The 21135-nt window shown below is 40.6% G+C and overlaps 1 protein-coding gene across 1 annotated transcript in view; it reads right to left on the reverse strand.

The window, feature by feature from the left end:
* Positions 1 to 1121: 1121 nt before the first annotated feature.
* tmem104 (transmembrane protein 104) overlaps positions 1122 to 21135 on the reverse strand; it is a 57309-nt gene continuing 37295 nt past the window's right edge. Inside the window, exons 9-10 of the mRNA XM_044331923.1 lie at positions 16236 to 16329; positions 1122 to 3830 (exon numbers count right to left, since the gene is read on the reverse strand). Of these exons, the coding sequence (XP_044187858.1) occupies positions 3067 to 3830; positions 16236 to 16329 (858 nt within the window). The 3' untranslated portion in view covers positions 1122 to 3066. The remainder of the gene's footprint in view (positions 3831 to 16235; positions 16330 to 21135) is intronic.

The raw sequence follows: 21135 nt of genomic DNA on the forward strand, positions 1-21135 counted from the left end.
TGAACGTCTCATTCCAATTCTGCTGCTATAACAGCTTCCACTCTTCCTGGTTTCAGACTTTCTACCAGATTTTTTGGAAGCCGGCTGCAGGGATTCGCTCCCATAGGGCATCAATGAGGCCCAACACTGATGTTAGGTGATAAGATCTGGCTCGCAGCGTTCCGGTTGAGGTCTGAGCTCTGTGCAGGCCGGTCACGTTTCTTCCACACCGAACTGAGAAAACCATTTCTTCATGGAGCCGGCTTTTTGTGCTACGGGGCGCCTCCGGCTACAAAGTGTATAAATAAGAAGGAATTTATGCCAGAGACCTTTGGCATGCTCTATACTGCTTTTCTTACATTCTTTGTATTGTATTTTATTACCTGGAGTATTCCTATGGCCGTTGTGGCGTGTGTGATGTTTTAAGGAGCTGTTGAAAATGTTCCACCTGAGTAGACTATAAAGTTGTATCGTCGTGTTGAAACAGGAAAGTTCACAAACTGCTGCCACAAAGTGTGAATAACATTTTAGACTATTGTTCTGTAACATCAGGATTTCCTTTATATTAAACTAACTTATGTTCATATCGTGAAGCTCTGCAATGCAATGACATTAAAATAGAAATCATAAGTTCATGAACAAAGTAGTTCAGATAATTGATTTTTTGCACATCATTCCCCATCTCACGTTTCATCTCTATACTGTTAATATCTAATAAAGGCGCACAATGTCCAAAAATACAAGAAAAATACAAATAAATAAATGATATGCATGAAGGCAAAAACTACAAAAGACGACCCTGGTTGTAAGAAAACCAAATTCCCCTTTAAAGGTGCAGTTTGTAGAATTTATTTGCGTCGAGCAGATGTTTTAATTAGTGTATAATCACTGGAAAATAAGAATTGTTGTGTTTTCGTAACCTTAGAATGAGCCCTTTATGCACCGCCATGTTTCTACAGTAGCCCAGAACGGACAAATCAAACACTGGCTCTAGAGAGGGTCTTTCCTGAGTGTCGCAGCCACCGTTGGTTCTCCTGCGTACTTAGAAGGAGGAGGAGGAGGAGGAGTGCAACCGCATCCACTAGATGCCACTAAATCCTACACGCTGGTCCTTCAAGTAATTAAGATTCATGAGGCTCAGATGAACATAAAGCCTTTATTTATTTTCTTTGTGAATCATAAAAATCAAACAGAACATCCATTAAAGCAGTAAACATCCATATCAATGATCTGATCACAACCTGGCCAAACAAATAGAAAAGATTCTCAGAGATACAAGAGAGGGGAAAAAAAACCACGTAACAAAAAAAAAGAACAGAAATAAAAAAAACAAACAAGGATTATACACCCAAAATTATACTGATATATAATCTATATAATCTCTATTATTATATAGATTATATCCCAAAGTATATTTGGGGACACAGTTAAATGAAATACATGCAGATGTTATCAGGCAGCTTTTCATAAGACGAGAAAAAACAGCAGAGTCGATAAGTTTTAGGGCAAGAAAAATTAACCCTGTAAAAAGGCACATTTCACAACTCCAAACAAGAGTCATCAGAATCACATCAAACAATATCTATTCAATCACTCACATGGACACACACACACAAACATACAGTCATATCTTTGTAAGGGCAATAATGAATTTCATTAACAGGCACAACTCATAAAAGGAAGCTGCCAGAGTGTCAGTGAAAATCAGCGTTACTAAACCACAGTACAGAGTGTCCGTGTATGAAGATCCGCAGTCACAGTCGGCTCAGTACATTTAACTTCTGGCCACAGATGCCTTCCCTTTAGCCAAAGCTGGAACACTGCAGATCACTATTACCCTGTCAGGTGTTTGGAGGAGGGGGGGGGGCGGATGTGTGATGGATACAGTATGAAGCTGACAGAGTCATGAACGGGTGCTGAGCAGTAAAAGACGGGAGACATGCCCTGTGTGTGTGTGTGTGTGTGTGGTGATAAACAGAGATGGAGCTCATCCTGGAGGCCTATTTGTCAGTGGATCTGTCACGGACGGAGCTTCATTGTTCACAAGGAGTGGGGGAGGGTGGGGGGATGACGAGATCGGAGTCAGCCAACCGGTGAGGGATGGATACACGTCAGCCACGAAAGAATAATCATCCCTGATTCGTTTGTTGGTTGTTATTCCAAGTTCCTTATTAAACCAGGGAGACGTCTTTTTTTCTTGTTGCTACTCTCCTCTTTCAATTGCTTTGATATATTTTATTTGCTCTGTAGGTCCTGTGGATCACTCAGCACTCTCAATAGTTTGGGATTTGAATGAGCCGTACTGAAAAACGGACAACCTACAGAAGTCTTGAGGCGTCGGCATGCTTCAAACAAAGTGCTTGTCAGATTGTCAAACGCAGTCTGAAATAACCTCAGGCTTAAGTCCCACAAGTTTTTTTTTTTGTAACTTCCAGAAACCTGAAAACCACACATACGGAGGTGAGAAAATATGCCGGATTTCAACCTCTCTCTCTCTCTCTCTCTCTCTCTAGTGCTCTTCTATCTGTCTTTCTTCACACCTACTTCTGTCACTTTCCGTGTGAACGACCGAGCGCGACACGACGAATGCCTTCCAGGAGAAAGTGTCTGAAAGTGTGTCTCCGTTCAAATGATTCATTGTGCGTCATCTACAGCACGACGGTCAAGCTTTTGACCCCGCCGTCGAGCGTCTCCTTTTAGTTTGTTTGAAGCATACTGAACCCTTTAAATATGTTTTTTTTTTTTTAAAAGTTGTGTACTGTAAGTGCAAATACTTGTGAAAACCTCAGGCTGTCAGTTATATGTTGACAAAACATACTTTTAATAAATGACCCTTTCCAAGTTTGTTATTGTCATGCACTGTTCCAGCTTTTACAATGGAACATAAATAGTTGTCATTTGGTCCCTTTTAACAAATTTGATAAATTACTCTTAATTACATACAACATATGCAACAAAAGTCCCATAAAAAGGCACACTGTCCAACCAGCAGCAAGTAAGGCCTTGTGTACAGGAGTAGGGAGACTGGCCAAACAGATATTTATATATATTTTTTTTTTAATCGAAAGTTCTTGGAACAGTGAGTTCTCATTTCTTGGTGTCAGTCAGGATGATGTTGGCTGTGACAAACATGAGGCAGAAGACGGCCCACAAAACAACAAACCACACCCAGAAGGTGTGACGGAAGGGAGACCGGTGCTTGTTGATGGCATCCCTGCCCATCACGGGCTCCAGATGGCGTCTACCGTAATACACAAGTAAGGCTGGGATAATGTACTGGATCCCCGTGCCGGCGTACGACCCCGTGATGCCCACCAAGGACTCCAAGTTGTGGGTGCAGAAGGCTACCACGATCGGGGGCACCAGAGTAATGAGGGGGAAAACGATGCGGTCCACCACCCACGGGTAGGTTCCTCCGTCCCGGTGGAACAGAGTCTTCCAGTTGTTGCGGAGCGTGACGGCGATGATGGGGAAGTTGGTGCTGATGGTGAAAACGGGGAACAAGCCCAAGAAGTAGCGCAGGAACTGGATATCCAACACGTTGCAGTTGTCCGTGAAGTTCAGGGTGTACATGTCGTGCAGCAGCGAGCTGTCGAAGCAGAAGATGGCGGTGAACGAGAGGAGGACGTAGAAGCCGAGGATCAGGGTGTAGTCCGCCAACACCAGGGTGCCGACGTGTTTCTTGTCAGAGATGGGCGTCACCAGGGAGGGAAGGGAGTGTTGGCACATGAAGGAGTAGACGCACACTCCGAACAGGTTGGGCACGCCGGAGAGGGAGGCGACCGGCGGGTGGCCCTCGCCGGTGCCTTTACCGATACGGATCAGAGCCAAGATGATCATCATGGTGAACGCTGTAAAAAGAAAACAAAAGAGACGTATTAAAGACCACGGCGTAACTGAAAAAACCTCTGAACCGAAGACCAAAGATGGATAATTAAATTAAACTTTTCATTTGTAAAAGAAAGGTTCTTCTCTCAAAAGTGTCGCTTTAAATAAAAGAGAAAGACCCAAATGCACCCTTATTGTATCAAAACACATTGGGTGGATCAAGTACAGACTCTTCCTGCGAGTCAGTTAAGTGTTATAAGTTATTATTTCATATTCAAATTAAATCGATGGCACAGTCACATATGCATTTCTCAATGTAGTTAAGAAATTATAGACTGCGGTCTCAATTTCACAGCTCAGGAACTATTTTCTTTGGGCAACTGAACTGAATAAATGTGTGGTGTAATCAGTCTTCATTAATATTTAAAGAAGTAGGTCAGTACTAGATTGAAACTCCATATTGGGCAGGTTCTGTTCTCTGTGGAGTGTTGAGCTCATACTGGGTCATCCTTACTCAGTTTACCTCCGATGGCCGGTTTTGAGCCATCCTTTTCATTCGTCAATGAGGAGTCTTACAGTAACATGCGTGCAGGTTAATAACATCATCCCATGTTTAGCTGCTTTCCCTGAACTGCATTACTACATTCTTGTCCAAAGACAAACTCCACCATCCATGCACGCCAACAAAACAGATCTTGGCGGGCTGACCCCCTTCATGTTCCTTCACAGTTGAGGAAACTAAAGACTTGACTTTTCTTTGTCTTGACAAGCAGCAGCATTTATTATCTGGCACACTGTTGTCTGTTCTGTACACTTACTGTCATATTGACAACTTACTACTAACCTTTTCCTCTGCTCCACTCGTCACTTTTCTGCCGCCCGCACTGCCCTATTCATTAAAAGGAGCTTTCAAGAGTTTCTCAGGCAACGACACAGATGTTGACTCATTTTTTGGACCGGTGCTGCACCAGAGACGCCCCTGAATGCAGAATTGATTTCCGAATGATTGGATATTTGGCGTTATTTTTGGCATTAGAAAAAGATTTTTTTTTAGCCTGGTGGGGGTTTCGTTGGCTTGTACAATTACAGAGGAAACGCTGGCATGTTTCCGCTGGCTTTAAATACCTTTCTACATCATCTGACAACAAAACCACCTTTAACAAATGTCAGTTTGTTCATGTTTTGTACTGTAAACCCATTTTTCTACCACAGTGTACCAGTCTTTTAATTAAGAAGCCTCCCCACAAAATGTGAATTGGTAACACCGACTGTACAGCGGCTCGTTACTCATAAATCTAACATCCCTGACTGTCTTTTACCATCAAACATCAAACATCAAACATGTAGAAGCAGCATTTAGTTACTAAACACTACAGATCTGGAACAAACGTCCAGAAGATATCAAACATTATATGTCCTACACTGTCTTTACTTTGCTCCTACATCCTGAACTGCCATCAATTTAATTCAGTTTTTATCTTAATTAAATTGTAATCTTTAAGTTTGTGTTTTAATGGCCTGCAGTATTTTTGTTTTATGTTTTAATGCATTACGTAAAGCACTTTGAATTCCCTTTATGTATAAAATGTGCTATATTCATAAACCCTGCTCATGATAGTGATATTAAGACACTACATTTACAGCTTTTAAAAGCTGAAGGTGATAAGTCTTCCTCCCAGTGTGGAACTGCCTTCCAGCTGTTTGTCCCAGAAACACCAGGTTGGAAAAACCAACTAAAGAACATTTCATGGCCCCGGTATAAAGTCATTGGAGGCAGGTGAGGATAAAGGAGGAGGGCCCCCTTGTGTCTCCACCTCCTGCTGTTCACATCGCATCTCCAATTGATTTCTAGAGGTGCCTCTCTGGAAACTAGCATGAGCGTATCTAAAGGAGACCTCTGAGCGTGGCATGCAATCCTGTTAGGGGGCTGACAGTCATGTGGCCCAGTAAGCCATCTCACCTCCACTCACACTCAATCAGCCCGTGACACCCAAGAGTTAGTCATAGCCCTGGCGATGGCCAGCAGCCAGCTCCTCAACTTTCATCATCAAGCTGTCCTTTAAACACAGGGTGACATTTAGGAAAGTGCCACTCGCGCCATAATTTGCCACACATATGCAGAAAATCGTTCTCTACCGTACACTTCCACGCTGCTCTGTGAGACTGAAAGTGTGATGCATGACTGAGAGAGTGACATTCCTGCAGCCTTTGATGGGAATACTTAGGAGGGCGAGTACAGCAGGTCCTAGAATCCTGTTGTTTTCTGTTTCCAGCGCCGGTCACGCCGCTTTAACGGGGTGGAGGGAAAAGTATTCAGGCCGAGAACTTTCAGTTTCAGACGAGGCTCTATTAATCAGCTACCGTGTGCTCTTGCAATGACACACTAATGTATGTCGGGGGGGGGATGAAAATCCAAATTCCAATTATCGGGTGCGGACTGCACAATGGGAAGGAGAAACCGTGATCAGCGACAAAGGCATTCGGGACAGAAGTGTCTAGAAAAAAGTTTTCTGCAAGGTATTAAGAGAAAACTATTACTTTTTAATTTTATTATAAGAAGATGAAAACGGAGAGTGTAAAAATACTTCACTGAGATACAGTATCAAGATTGAAACATACTGAGACTAAAGCAAAAAAAAATTAATTACAGCATCCAGGTGGTGATGATGAGAGAAAAAGACGGGATAGAATGATGGAGGTTTAACCAGCGGAGACTCAGCAGAGTAACATTCATTTTAATAAACACTGGTTACTATAAAGAAGGCAGGAGGAAGATCCAAACTAGATTTTATTAGGACTGTAGTCTGCTGGTCGACTGGTCTATTAGTTGGTCGATATGCTCTCGTCCGACTAAATTCTCATTGGTCGAATAATCGCCGTGTTATTTTCATAAGGAGAAAAGTGCTACATCAACAGCCTTCCAGGAGTACTATACTATTGGTAGCGTGGCTCCGTTAAGGAGTGTGTTTGCGTAGCGAGCGGGGAAAGAGCGAGGGGCAGAGAAGTGACGGTGGATGCCAGCGGAGCAGAGGAAAAGGTTAGTAGTGAGTTGTCAGTCTGGCAGTAAATGTACAGTACAGACTACAGTGTGTCAATGTTAATAAATGCTATAAAGTCACGTCTGTTGTTTCTCCCAAATGCTGGAAAAGTGAAGGGGGTTAGCTCCAAAGTTAGCAACAATGGGTTAGCATAACCTGAAGATACAAGAGAAATGTGTGGCTGCCGAGTTTACTGTGTATTCTGTCTCGATTTTATTGGTCTAAAACGAAACAAAAGGGGATGAGATGCAGATGCTAAATGGAAATAAATGATGCAAGTTTCCTTCTTCATTTAATTAACTTTTAATGGTTCTTCTGTCTGGTGAAATGGATTTAAGGCTACATCGACTACAACAGAGAAATAAACTGATTTTTGATCAAACAGAGCGTTTAGCTACATTCCAACCCCTTGTTTCACACTTTCCATACACTTACATCAGAGTAGATGTGGGCAATCTCACACACACACACACACACACACGCACAAGTCTGTAAACCTGTTGCACAAGTGTTCAATATTTAATGCATCTTTGGCCTACATCCAATGTAATCTCTGGCTTGGAGGAAAAGCTCTGCGAGTTGCAATCCTCTCCTCTCGCCACACACGAGGGGTTGAAAACGGTTGGGCAGCGGACCAACTTTCAAGGACACGTGGACACCTGGGGGAAAACATCATTATATCTCTGTCTTCAGATGCCATAAAACACAGTCTTCACATATGTCTGCCATGCTGCAGACATACATACTCTCTCTGCCTAAAACCTCTTTAACGTCCCTTCAACCCATCTGTCTGCTCCCTTCGCTCCCTCCTGTCTTCTTTTCTCCTTCAAACTCACATCTTGTTCCCACCTTCCTCTGCTCTGTAAAGAAGCTATGTGTGAAAAAGGCGAGCGCAGCCACCTGTCTGTCCGCCGTACAGGAGGGAGGAAAAAAGGTGCATTTTTCTCCCTCCTTGACATCAACACTTGCAGGATGCACAGGAAGGAAAAAACAGGCATGGGGCTTTTAATTAAGAGTGCCTCTGGGTGGCTGGGCATAACTATATTACCTTAAACACATTTTTCCCAAGTCCAGCCAAGATTAAGGTGCTGTAGCAATAGCCTGTGAGGGAAGGACGACACGGCTGGTCATACTGGGATGCTCCCAGTTTAATATGAATGATAAAGAAATAACACTCTGAATCTCCCACAAATGGTAAAGTCTACAACACAACAACTCTTTCCTGCCCACAACTTGCAAGGTTTTATGCTAATTAGAGGCAGGGGAACTCATTTGTCTTACTTACGACGCAGGAACTAACCCCTTATTTTTCAAAAAAGAAATTGAAAGTCAATCAGATGGTAGAGAGGAGCCGAACACCGAGAACAAAAGCCACTAGAATGAAGCTTTTCATAATGTGCTCATTTGTCACCGACACTCAGCTGCATCATACGGCACGAGAGGTGGGCAAACCGGGGCCTGCCTGTGACAATTTTATCGCATTCATTGCACGTATAGCTATGAATGTCAATGCTGAAGCACTGTGCAGCCATGAAATAAGAGCATATTAGCTCTGATCACCTTGACTGCTGTGAAGGAGCAGGGAAACAGAGTTTATGCTTTATTTACATAGTAAATTCGGTACAAGTCAGTGGATTGATGCATGGAAGAGGCGCAAGTCACATTTATATGCATTATTCAGTGACTATTGCAAATGACATTGAAACCGATCTGACACACGGAGATGAAACACATCTGCGTGACAGTGTGTTCTAATCTAAACTTGTCATCTCTTCTTATAGACATTATTGCCTCCGGCTTCCTTTATGGTATCTGTGCTTATTATGTATTGACAGGAAGGAAGCCGGTGACTTCCTGATGAAGTCTCATCCGCTTCATATCTGTCACCGTCTATAGTCATGTAGCAACAGCATCGAATCTATCTCCTCTTGCCTTTCCAAAGACCCGTCCCGCAAAACTCATTCATTCAGACGGTGGATGAGCCATTTACCCCTGCAGATATCTGTCAGGATAGGGTGATTACACGCACTTTCAAATTGACACGGCAGGCCCAGCCAATGCTCTCTCTCCGCTACACCTGACACGCGACAACGGGAACTGAGTAAATTGAGCGGGTGTCAAACAGTCACATATCACTTCCACATAACTAGCGCCCGTCGATCTGGCAGCCTGTGATTTATATTACCTGGATGTGGATGGCGATGACCTTGTGAGGAATGCCTCAACTTAACAACCCTCCAGAGGAGGCTCTTACAGCTGTATTCTCGCTGATGGCAAACAAAGCTGTTGCTGTTAAGCCAAGGCTGGCAGACGATCCCAATGCTCCGAGGAGTCATCGACTGCCTACGGAGAAGGAGTCTTCGGTGGCTATCTTAGAAGAAGAGATGGGATTCCTGGACTCAATTAATGAGTAGAAAACGGTTGAAGGTGAGAGGTGATCAATCTCATGTGCGACGGAGCAGGAGAAAGCTGCAAGTTGGGGGGTCTCGCTCCTCGGAGAGTATGACTTATAACACTTAAACGTGAGCAATTCCTTGATGATAGTGGGGAAGGTCAAGGACTTCTCAGCTGTGCTTCAGTGTTTGATGGGAGAAGAAGAGGCGCTGGTGTGACAGCACTAAAGAAACACAGGGTTGTTTTCTCTTCTTGTTTGCTAATTTAAACATCTCCTCCCTCTAGTGCTTTTAGAGCACAGCAATCATCATATCATTAATTAAGAGAGACACTCTTTGAGCACTCTTGGATAATCTCTGGGGTAATTAGTAGCGCCGGCTCTTTGCCCAGTTCTCACCAGGGTTTCGGTACTTCTTGCTGCGGTAGACGTCTATCACGTCAAATCTATCAGGAGCGGAGCTAGCGGGCTGCTGCCGTCGATCCGTTCAGTGGACGACCGGGTGATAAGTGGCTGCCTCGCCTCTTAACAAGTTCTGCGATGTCAGATAGGGATATCAGTAAACACGGCACAGATCAGCACAGCAGTTGGCCTACTGTTTAGCACCCCATACAGACGCTCAGGTTCACAGGGACGAACCGGCCAAACTCCATGACACTATCTAACAGTTTCATGAAAAAAAAACATCAATTAGTCCACTCAGTCGGTCCGAGGTGGAGGGAAATTTGCACATTATCCACAGATAAAGAAGTTAAACACACTTGTCTCTTTAACCTGCAAGCAACTCTAAAATGTTTAAAGCAATAAGACAGCAACTAATGATATGTTTGTGTTTTCTGGTATATTCCGTCATACACTCTCCACTCCATCAGGATGGACTGGATAGATTCGGTGTGCAGGAAGAACATTTGTTCGATTTATTAAGTTTATAGTGTATTTTATAATAAAAAACTGTAAAAACACTCACATCTCAAGTGCTGAATGATAAATCAATGGAAAATCAGGTGGAAAACATTTAAGATTCCAAACATTCACTGGTTCATCGTATATCGTTTCACATTGATAATCATAGGGACAGTTTGTTGGACCAAATAGGCAATTTAAATATGTCACATGGGGCATTTTTTCTCTATTTTCTGACTTTTAAACCTGAGCGTATTTTAACAAGTAGATTCTCATAATTGCCTTCAGGACGTTGCTAATTGTCTGTAAAAGTAATGATTACTCTGAAATCCTCGTAGGTATTTTTTTATGCTTTTGTATGCCCTCATTACTTTACTATGTTTATATTTATTATATTCATTACCAACTTCACATAATAGTTTTTGTTCTTTCTTATATCCATTGATTGTTTTTTTACCTTTCTTCTCACATGTTGTTGTGTGTGTATCTGCTGAACTGCTGCATATAATCACCATTACAGAGATACGTAAAGTTGTATTGAATTAAACTGAAATTAAAATATATGCTAAGCTATTAATTGAAAATGCAACAGAAAAAAAAGTCTAGAGATTAATAAATAATGACAATAATTAATTAGTTACGGCCCTAAAAAGCTAAAAACAATTTTAGAAATGTGTTTCTGTGATTGAAAAGTTGTCACCTGTCATGCACACATAAAATAAAAGAAGAAGAAGAATTGGGATTGAGACTGCAGTGCCGGTTAAAGATTGTGCAAAATAAGAAAATCAAGCCTGAATAAGAAAATAAGTTCTGTTCCATCAGTCTGTAAATGCAAAAATGTGCAAAATGTACATAAACCAATTAGGGCCAAATATACCTTGAAATATGAAATAAATAGAGTTTTGTCTCTTCTTACTACATCTGCATATGATTACAGCCGAGTCCAACCTTCACGGGTTTAGGATTTAACATAAAGTACAAACTACTAAGCAACAAATGAACTTATTAAAAATAACTTCTGTTGAATCCTCCCTCCAAATCTCTCTTGTCATGAAACGAAGGCAGCTCTGAGGTTAACAAGGCACTGAGGTCGCCAACTATAATTAAAAGCTTAGTTACAGCATATGGATCCAATTGATCATGTTCACAGACCAAAGCAGACATCCTCCAAACATTCCCCTAATCACCCTGGAAGTCATCTTAACAGGAAGTCAAATCTCTTATTACACAAAAGAAACATCGATACTAAGCAGGGACGGAGGACAGGGTCACTAATAACTGTAAGTAAGATCAGTGAGAGTGGATGTTGCTGTTTAGTTACACTGGAAAAGGTCTGATGCTTTAGTCCTTGGCTCAGAACAGGATAGTCATAGAAAGACAGATAGAGTGATGTTTTCCAATCTGGGATTTTTTTTTTTTCTCCTTTTAAAGTGTAATTTTTCAGGACCTCTGAACTGTGGTTCTGCTGTACGGTTCATTAAGACTCAGTCATATTTCACCGTCCCCCCCCTGTGGGCTGCATGCTCTGGACAAACTGAACTTTCCACTCAACCAGCCACCAGAGTCCATGTGACCTTCAAATACAATACCTCCCTCCCTCAACCCATTTCAAATGGCACTGGTCAGCAGTGAGTATCCCTGAGGGCTTTCTCTTAGCTCCTTATGGTATGTTGTAGTCATCTAAGTGTATTACATACAAGTTATGAGTCTTACTGTTTATGTTGTCTTGGTGTAGTGAAGGAAAATGTTGAAACTGTTTACTGCATTTCACAAAAAAATCCATTTATCACAATCAGTCAGGTTGCTTTAAAAGATGCAATGATGCTACATTTTTGTTTTTAAACTTGCAATAGCAGACTTTTTAGCCACTTGAGGGCAGCATAAACATCTGACAACAACCTTTTAAGTTTATATATGTTGAACTTGTTAGCAAACTTATTTCCTCATCCAGCAGTTACGGAGCAACATTATCATTCATTTGGAGTCGTGTTTCTGTCCACCTGGTGAATATAAGTCCAATATTCACTCACTTTTTGCTCTGTTTTTGGTCTCCACCAACTCCTGAGGGAAATATCTGGCTTTTAGCTGCTAAATGCTCCACTATGTTCACCAGCTAGTCTACAGCTAACTGTGTCTGTTTGGTGCTGAGCAGGTAGTGTACAGTGGCTTTTTAGAGCTTTTTTTTTTTATCTGAAAACGACACTATGAGATGCTGAGAGTGAACCAGAGCAGTAAAGTTGCAGCTGGACGGATAAACAATGAGCTGAAACTCACTATAAAGCTCCGTAAAGCCGAGAGGAGCTGCAGAGTCACTGATAATTCTCTGTAGGTTCATTACATCAACACATTACACCCTGACAGCTCTTCAGTGGTGTCAGTATTAAGAAATATTGATTATAGCCGCTTCAAAGAGTTTGTATTTTAACATAGGACGATAAATCTTTGGATCGTTCCTATAAAAAGTATTAACTCCCTTGTTTTATGGTTTTATAAAATTGAATCAAATTAGCTTTAATGCGTCTTTTTACGCTGATCAACAGAAGGAGACACTTCAATGTCAAAGAGAAAGTCAAAACTACTTTAAATCTACTTTGATTCAAACAGTTTCTTACACTTCCAATGCTGGGATGCTTACTTTTTATAGGCACTAGTCGTTGTTAAATAGAGCTGTTTAGCAGCAAATTCTTGTAAGCTGTCAAAAATACACTCAGAAAAGATGCTTCAGAGAGAAAAATCAAGGAAAATGTAAACAAACCGATGGCAGGATGACTTTTTTCATCAAGGAGCACTGCACTGAAATCTTTAACGTCTATTCTCTGAAGTGATGGCTGCTCTCGGGAAGAGGAGGATCCATATGCCACTGATACTACAGTTAATATAGACAGTACGATTCCAAACAGCTATCTGTGTGTCCCAGGGGGGAGAGGGATGGAAGTGGTTAATACTCGTTTACTGAGTGAGGAGGTTGTTAACTTATTCCCCTTCTCTCATACCACTCAATATCAATTAAACAGCTCTCCGCTCTTGTCAGCGTTTAGGAGTTTGTGGTCTTCTGGAGTGCTGATAATGATCCGTTCTGCTTACAGTGGGGGCAGAAGGCTGGAGATGTTACAGGTTGCAACATTATTCAGCTCTCCACACGTGTGTCTGCGTAAATGTGCGAGGAAATTACACGATGATACGAAATGAAAATGATAAATATTTGTTAAGGATGTCGTGTAAAACAGCACTGAAACAGATAACAAGAAACTGGCTCCAAAAAAAAACATGTTCAACAAATATATCAGATGAAATATTTAACTTATAAAATCAGGGGGGACTTGAAGCTATTTGAAAAAAAGATGGCCCGAGAAGTCAAGTTATTATAATAAATGAACAATGAATTAAAGCTATTGGGTTTGTGGTTTAGACAATTTAAGGCTGATAGAAGAATAAACTATGGATTTATGGAATACTTCAAGTAGATTCTCAAATATGAAATGGGATCAAAGACGTTTTTTCTATTAATTCAGAATTACTACAACATTGTATAATCAAAGTCAGTACTGTAAAATTGTCATTATTTATTTATTATTTTAATTTATTGTATGATGTATCACGGGGTGACACACTCACACACACATTATTTATGCATACCATTAAAAGAAAATGTATTCTCATCATTACATGGGCTATATAACATCAGTAAAATGTATGAAATGCCATGATGACAATAAAATAAAGTATATAAACAAAAAAAAAAGTTGTATGTGGGTTTCTTTAAGATATTACTTCATCAAGAGTTCTTAATGTACTGGTTTGTGTGGTTTTATATTGTAAAATTCAATAAAACTTACATAAAAGTGAGAACACAAGCAAATCAGTAACAATTCAGATTTTTTTTTGATTGGATCTGAGTTGTAACGTCCTTGTTGTCTCTTTGTGAGTTTTATCTTTAATACGCCAGAACATTGTTGTGAGAGGCATCATTTTTGGTTTGTAGCTAGTTGTTTTGAAAATCTACTGACATACTGCATATAAAAGCAGTGATAAACTAAAAAGCATACTGATGGGCTGATGGGCACCGCTTTCCATTTTAATGTACAGGAACAACTAAAAAAAAAAAAAAAAGTTACCAAATGATTGCAGTCAGGAGTTCTGGCTTACAAAAGTGTCACACTGACCCAAGCTAATGGCTTCTCCATTGAAAATCACAGTGTGTTACAGGCAACAGAGCAGCAGGCGGTCACACCATCACTCATGTTTAGTGTTAAAAAAAAAAAAACAAGGCTCGCTGGACAAGGAGGTGACTACAGTTGAGCGGCAACAACGGTGAGGAGGCCGAAAGCCGAGGGCAGGAAGCAGAGCCCCGACGCACCGGCCAGCTGCTAACCCTGACTTCCTACACAGCACGCCCCTACACAGGTGACTGCAGGTGCACCTGGGAGTGGTGAGTAATGGTCAGGAGCAGAGGAGGGGCGGGGGGGGGGGCGTCTAACGTCTGTAGACTGTTCAATGTCAGTGGTTTCAAATAAAATGGACCCAGAGACACAAACATGAGTGGATAAATACTGTATATCAGAAAAATGCATCATCACGCCGACATTTTTTGGTGGAAAAGTAAACTACAATTTTTACAGGCACCCTTCAAGCCTGCAGGTGACACAAAAGGCAGATCTTGTGTGGAGTTTCACTTTAAGATGGTTATTTAAATTGCCAGTAAACATACCTTTGACTGACAAACACATATTTTAAAAAAGGTACAATTTGGGATCCACATGTGAACAAGATACTCGATACAGCACTTTACATGACTCCAAACACCTTGTAGCTGTCCGACAAAAACACACTTACATATTTCTGAAAGGAGAAAATATCTTAACAGCATAATATATGATCTTATCCTCAAGTAGCACAACACTGCAACAAACAATCCATACGTAGCCCAAACTGCTTGTGTACACTAGGAAGGCTTTACGGATATACGGACTTTATAGTGAGTTTCAGCTCATTGTTTAGCTGTCTTTGCTGTTTTGGTTCACTCTCAGCACTCTCATAGCGTCGTTTTTGGCCAGATATTTATCTCAGGAGTTGGTAGAGAGCAAAAACAGAGCTAAAAGAGAGTGAATATTGGACTTAAACTCACCAGGTGGACAGAAACACGACTCCAAATGAATGATAATGTTGCTACTTTGTGCAAATGCTGGATGTGTAAATAAGCAACTGTTTGCAACAAGTTCAGCATATCATCTTGTGATGAAGACAAGATATCAAAATATAATAAATATTATACCAAATCTGAAATGCATAACGTTTTTCTTCAACAATCTAAATTCAAACCCTTATCTTATTGGATCCAACACACACTGTTGAATTTCTGAGTGTTCATTTCCTCCTGTTTTTGCTTAAATACACAGAGGGAACACAGAGCTTCTGCTGAAGCCATTTTAAATCATTAGCCTGTGCTATAAAGAGCCCTGCAAAAGTGACACGACCAATCAATTACTGTACAGAGAGAGAGAGCCAGGGGAGAGCCGAGGGAGGGTGAAGACAAGACGAGGAAGAGTGAAAGGTGCGGCTAAAACCCCCTGTGGTATTTAGCCAGCCAGACAGCAGCGGACAGTGTGTGGATGCTGCTGTGTTTGTGTGTGTTGTTTATGCGAGCTTGCACGTGGCCGTGCGGGGGTGGCGGAAGCGCCATGATTCAGTGGTGTTGTGATTTTAACTGCGGGCCCCGGACGGGCGGTTTATTTTCGTCCGTCACCCTGTGAGTGACGGTCCAATCAAGCTTGAGACGGGCTGTCAAGCCTGTCAGGCTGAGGAATGAGAGGAGATGGGAATCAAAGACACAGAGCAGGACCGAACCATGATGGACGGACCTGAGCACCTCAGCCACACAGGCGAGAGCAGGAGGGAGCGAGGGATGAAAGAAATGGGGGGAGACACGGAGAAAATGGAAATATGTGTGGGTAGAAAAAGAGGAGACAGAATGCGAGGGCTCAAAGAAAGCAAGGCGTGAGAACGGTAAAATGTAGAGAAAATGGACGGTTTTATATATTGAACATATCAGTAATCATCAGTGTTAAAGAGTAAAAGTAGAAATAGTTTATTCTTACCAATCCAGCGCATGAGTGAGGTGAGAATCTGAAGATATTTGGTCTTCTGAGCGTTGAAGAAGGTGAAAGGCCCCAACAGAAGAGTGAACACGCTCTGCAGGAGGGAACAAAGAGTAAGAGGTGAATACTTTAATTATCCTATGAGACAAAAAAATATATTCTACTTACTCAAGGGAAAGAAAAGGAAAAAGAAAAAAGCTGTAAGAAATATCAATCACTAGTTCACTGAGAGGTAAAAGAGGAGCCAAACTCACAGTCATGTAATAAAAGCAGTCATAAGAGAGAAACCTCATTTACTATCCAATAATAAGCAGGAAAATAACAGGAAACCGATGCAATAACAGTTACCCACCACAAATAATGCAGAATGTGTCTGACTTACAGAGGATGGATATTACACACTGGTGTGTTACATGTATTTAATCAGTGCTGATTGTAAAAAACAAATAATAAAATTGAATGTGAAGGACTTTGTAACTTTGAAAACAAGTCTGTACATAAATCATTATTATTTTTTATTATAATATTTTATTATAATTTTGATTGTCAATTAATTAAGCAAAGCAAACTTTTTCTGGTTCCAGCTTCTCAAACTGGAGGGTAGAGGTGTGGATGCAGAAGTGGATGATTGTGAATCGATTCACAAATGTCAAAAATGAATTTTCTAAATGTTAATTAATAGCGTGATGTTGACAGAATGAAAAAGCTGCGAGGGCAGAGCAGCACCCAGACAGTCTACAGCGCGCACACACTGGGTGTCTTGCAGTTCATCTTTTTAAAAAAAAGGCAGCAGTTGCAAGCTTTTTATGATTTAATGACTAAATAATTAGCTTTGCGAGATGAACCTGAAGTATAACAGAGCAGCAAACTCCAGCAGTAACAAAACAACAACTTAAACCAACTTTGAGATGAAGAATATAACTCGGCGTGAACTCTACAGAGAAACCAAAGCTCAGGTAATGGAATCAATGAGTCGAGTAGCCGTTACATGTTTGTGTTTTTATACTGTTTATGTACTGAGGTGGGTCACACTTGCAGTCTGATTTGAGATGCATCGTAATTGAATCGAATCGTGAAACCAGTGAAGATTCACACCTCTGTTGGAGGGTTTGCTGATTGTCTATGTCAGTGTAAACTGTATCTTTTGGTTTTGGACTGTTGTTTGGACAGGACAAGTCATTTAAAGAGGTCACCTTCAGCTCTGGGAAATTATGACGGGAATTATTCTTCATTTTTTTGACATTTCATACACTAAACAATAATTGATTAGTTAGTAAAAAAAAAGACCCCGTTTGCCTTTGACTTTGTGCTTTTATCAAGTTTCTGCGTCCTTGCTTGAAACATCAGTTTCAAGTTGCAGCTGTTGACTTGTAATTGCGCTGCTTCCCTGAGGCGTAATTTTGATAACACCACCAGATGCATCATTCCCCAAGTACCTTCAAAATCCCATCAGCGGTCTCAAAGATAGGTTGAGCAGATGAACAGGTGGACCAATCCATATTTGACCAAAAAATTTCAAATCCTCTCAGGCCACAAAACTCTGATTGCCTATCAGATACTTTCTTTATCACGAGCTGCAATCAGAGGCAGTGGCTCAGCTACTGTAGCTCCAATTCCATCAGTTCTCCTCACTCCTCCTCTACGCCCGCTCAAACTCATTCCCTTCATCCGTTTCTTCCCTCTGTCCCCATTCTCTGGCAGTCTCAGGTCTGACTGCGCAGTTTGAGTGGCATGTGATCTCTAAGGCAGTCGCTTGTGTGCTATTTCATCTGAGGAGCAGCCTGCAGGGTTTTTAAACAGGGATTTCACCCTCCCATCCAACACAGATGGACTCATACACACTTAAATACACATCACAGAATAAGACTTCAGTTCAGCGTAGGACACAGAGAAAAGTGTGAACATAAAGAAAAAGGGACAGATAGATGAATGGAGTCTGATAATATCAATATCATAAACTTTGACTAATCATTAATTTAGAGGGGACATATCATGGACATTTCCAGGTCTATATTTATTACATATTTATTTATTTATGGGTTCTACTAGAATATCTTTGCATGATTACAGTTCATAAAACTCATTATTTATCTTATACTGGTCCTTTATGCAGCCCCTCAGTTCAGCCTCTGTCTGTAACAGGCCGTTTTAGCTGCCTGTCTCTTTAAGGCCCGCCTCCTGCTGATCAGCCCACTCTGTTCTGATTGGTCAGCTCCAGGAAGCTGCCCCCAAACAGACTTCTGAAAGCATCGGATGATTACGTAAACAAACAATAGTAGTCGGATTTTGCTTCTTTTTTCTCGTTCTTTACTCAAAATATATATAAACTTCTCAAATACATCTGTACATGTACGAGCCGAAATCCGATTCGAAATATGCAAGCGGGCGAGGCGAACAACCCGTGGAAAACCATAGCAACAACCATAGCAACAAAGGCTACCGATGGACTGCCATTTGTGGGCATGTGTAAACGATCTGACGTCAGTGCTGTGGGGATGTAGAGGTAACTTTGCAAACCAAGCATCCAGAGCAGGCTAAAGCCCTGGCTTTCGACTTGAAGGCGGCATTTTTACAAACAGTATGTTCACGTCAAATTTTGGACATTTGACTATGTTTAACATCCATTGTTATAACAGTATAAAAATGACAGAAAATCACAAAAAGCACGATATGTCCCCTTTAAGTTGTTTGTACATGAGTACTGATATGACTCCAAACCAAGTCTAGGGTCTAGGGAACAGTGACCATGGGAACTCTTTAGGCATTCATGCAAGACCAGGCAATGGCGTCGCAAAGAAATTACTTTAAAGTATCCAAAAGTACCAAACAGTAGACTAAAAAGTATTTCCTATGTGTGAGCTAGTGAATGAATTCGGACACTGCTAGGGTCAGCTATTATTTCCAGAGGTACAGATGGACAGCTGGGGGTGTGAAAAAAACAAAACCTTTTTATTCTGCTGAATAATGATGATGCCTATGTGTCTATATATTTAAGTATTACCAGCTGTCTTCTTGGCAAAGTGCAGTCTAAGCTTGAGTCAAGCCAAAACATAAATCTGCAACATCCATCGGAGGTAATGAATGAACCATTATGAAGAGAAATGTGTCTGAAAAAGAAAGTAAAATTAATGGCAGCTGGCTGACAGACAGCAGTATTTTAGCCCTGAATGGTTCAGCACAGTCTTCCCTGTCCCAGCACCTTTGGTTTCAGTCTAAATATGTCTTTACAAACTACAGCGTGATGTTAAACATGGGTCCATTTTTTGATATTTTTAAGCCTGAAACACAATTTTTATACCTAATCATAATGGTTTGTTTAGTAACTATCTACAACTAATGACCAACCTGGAACTTTGACAGTGTTTTACAGTCAAATCACCTTTTTAGTTTTAGTGTGACTTCACCTAATACAGACTGATGGATAACATTAAGAGTTAAAAAAGAAAATGTGGCCTTGAAACAGACTGGAAAATCAGCATAATACTCTTCAGTGTTATGCATTTTCTGCATATTTATGGTATTCAATAGGGACTTTATAGTGAAATGGTAAACATAACCTTAAATTAATTGTTCAGAAACTGAGGTTATCCCATGCACAGCAGTGCTTCTCTCCTGGGTGCCAGCTGGCACACACCAAGATACTAGGATTGAAACTATTTTATTAATGGATTACATTAAAACAAAAGGAGCAAACTACTTGTTTTGCATGTTTCTCCATCAGATTCAAGCAATCAAGTGAATCTGATGAAGCAACATGTAGTTCACTCAGCACTGGAATGTTGTTTTTTTGTTTTGTTTTGTTACTTAAATTAATTGTTCTTTGACTTTGAAATACTAGTACCAATATACTACCAGAGTTTCAGTAATGATTGTAAAATAATCCATTTTTCCAATTCTTAGTTTGAGCACTTTAAATATGTTTGTCTACATGTTTGTCTGCATTTTTAAAGATATACCAAAATTTTTCAGTACATCAGTGTTTAAAAGCTATGTAAGTATAACTTTACCTTAAAAGTCTATGTGGAGTTTAAAGTCAAAATCTGTAGTCTACAGTTTAAAATGTGCAAAATAATCCTAATTTAAATCAGGAGTTATGTTTTAATGTGTTTGATTTTTGATTACTATACAGAGTGATTTTGTTGGTATTTGAAAAGTATAGCAGCTGCAACATTACATTAAACATCTAGATTTTTCATTCCTTTAAAATATATTCATATGCCAACAAGACACAATAATTTATTTCCAAAGCTTTTAACAGTTAATTATCATCTCCAACAAAGAAAGACCTTAAAACCAGGTCAGAATCTACCTTAGTGAGACGGAGATTCAAGTAACATCCCTCAGGGTTAACAGCACTGAACCTGTTTCTATATTTCTGATGAATTTCATGGTAGTTTCTGATGCACTCATGAATCAAGTCAGCACCCCCAACAGCTTACAACCTCCCACAAAACTCCCACAATGAACAATGTCCTGAGGACACTGGTCTGCACTCAACTGTATCCTCAACAATAACAACACAAGAGCACAAGAGCACTGCTGAAATAAATAACTCTGCAACATCTCCTTGTTTTGTAAAGAAAACTGTACCTGCACCAATCAGATTACAAGGACTAACACTGTATTTCTAGCCTAATTTTATATTTGGTGGTGTTTTTGTTTCGATACATAACTGACCTTTGATACATAACTGACCATAACTGACATTTGAAATAATGTCCAGGAAACGTCCCTCCAAATAAAAGAGCTTTCTTTGCACAGATGTTCAACAACAGCGCAAGAAAAAACAAATAGCAGTAGATTCAACAGGTTTTACACAAAGGCATACCATCATTTTTATGTTGATTTCTAAAACCTTGGTATATTTGGGAAAGTGGTCAGCACTAATGTTACGTGCAAG

Source organism: Thunnus albacares, chromosome 17 (assembly GCF_914725855.1).
Source record: "Thunnus albacares chromosome 17, fThuAlb1.1, whole genome shotgun sequence".
NCBI lineage: Eukaryota > Metazoa > Chordata > Actinopteri > Scombriformes > Scombridae > Thunnus > Thunnus albacares.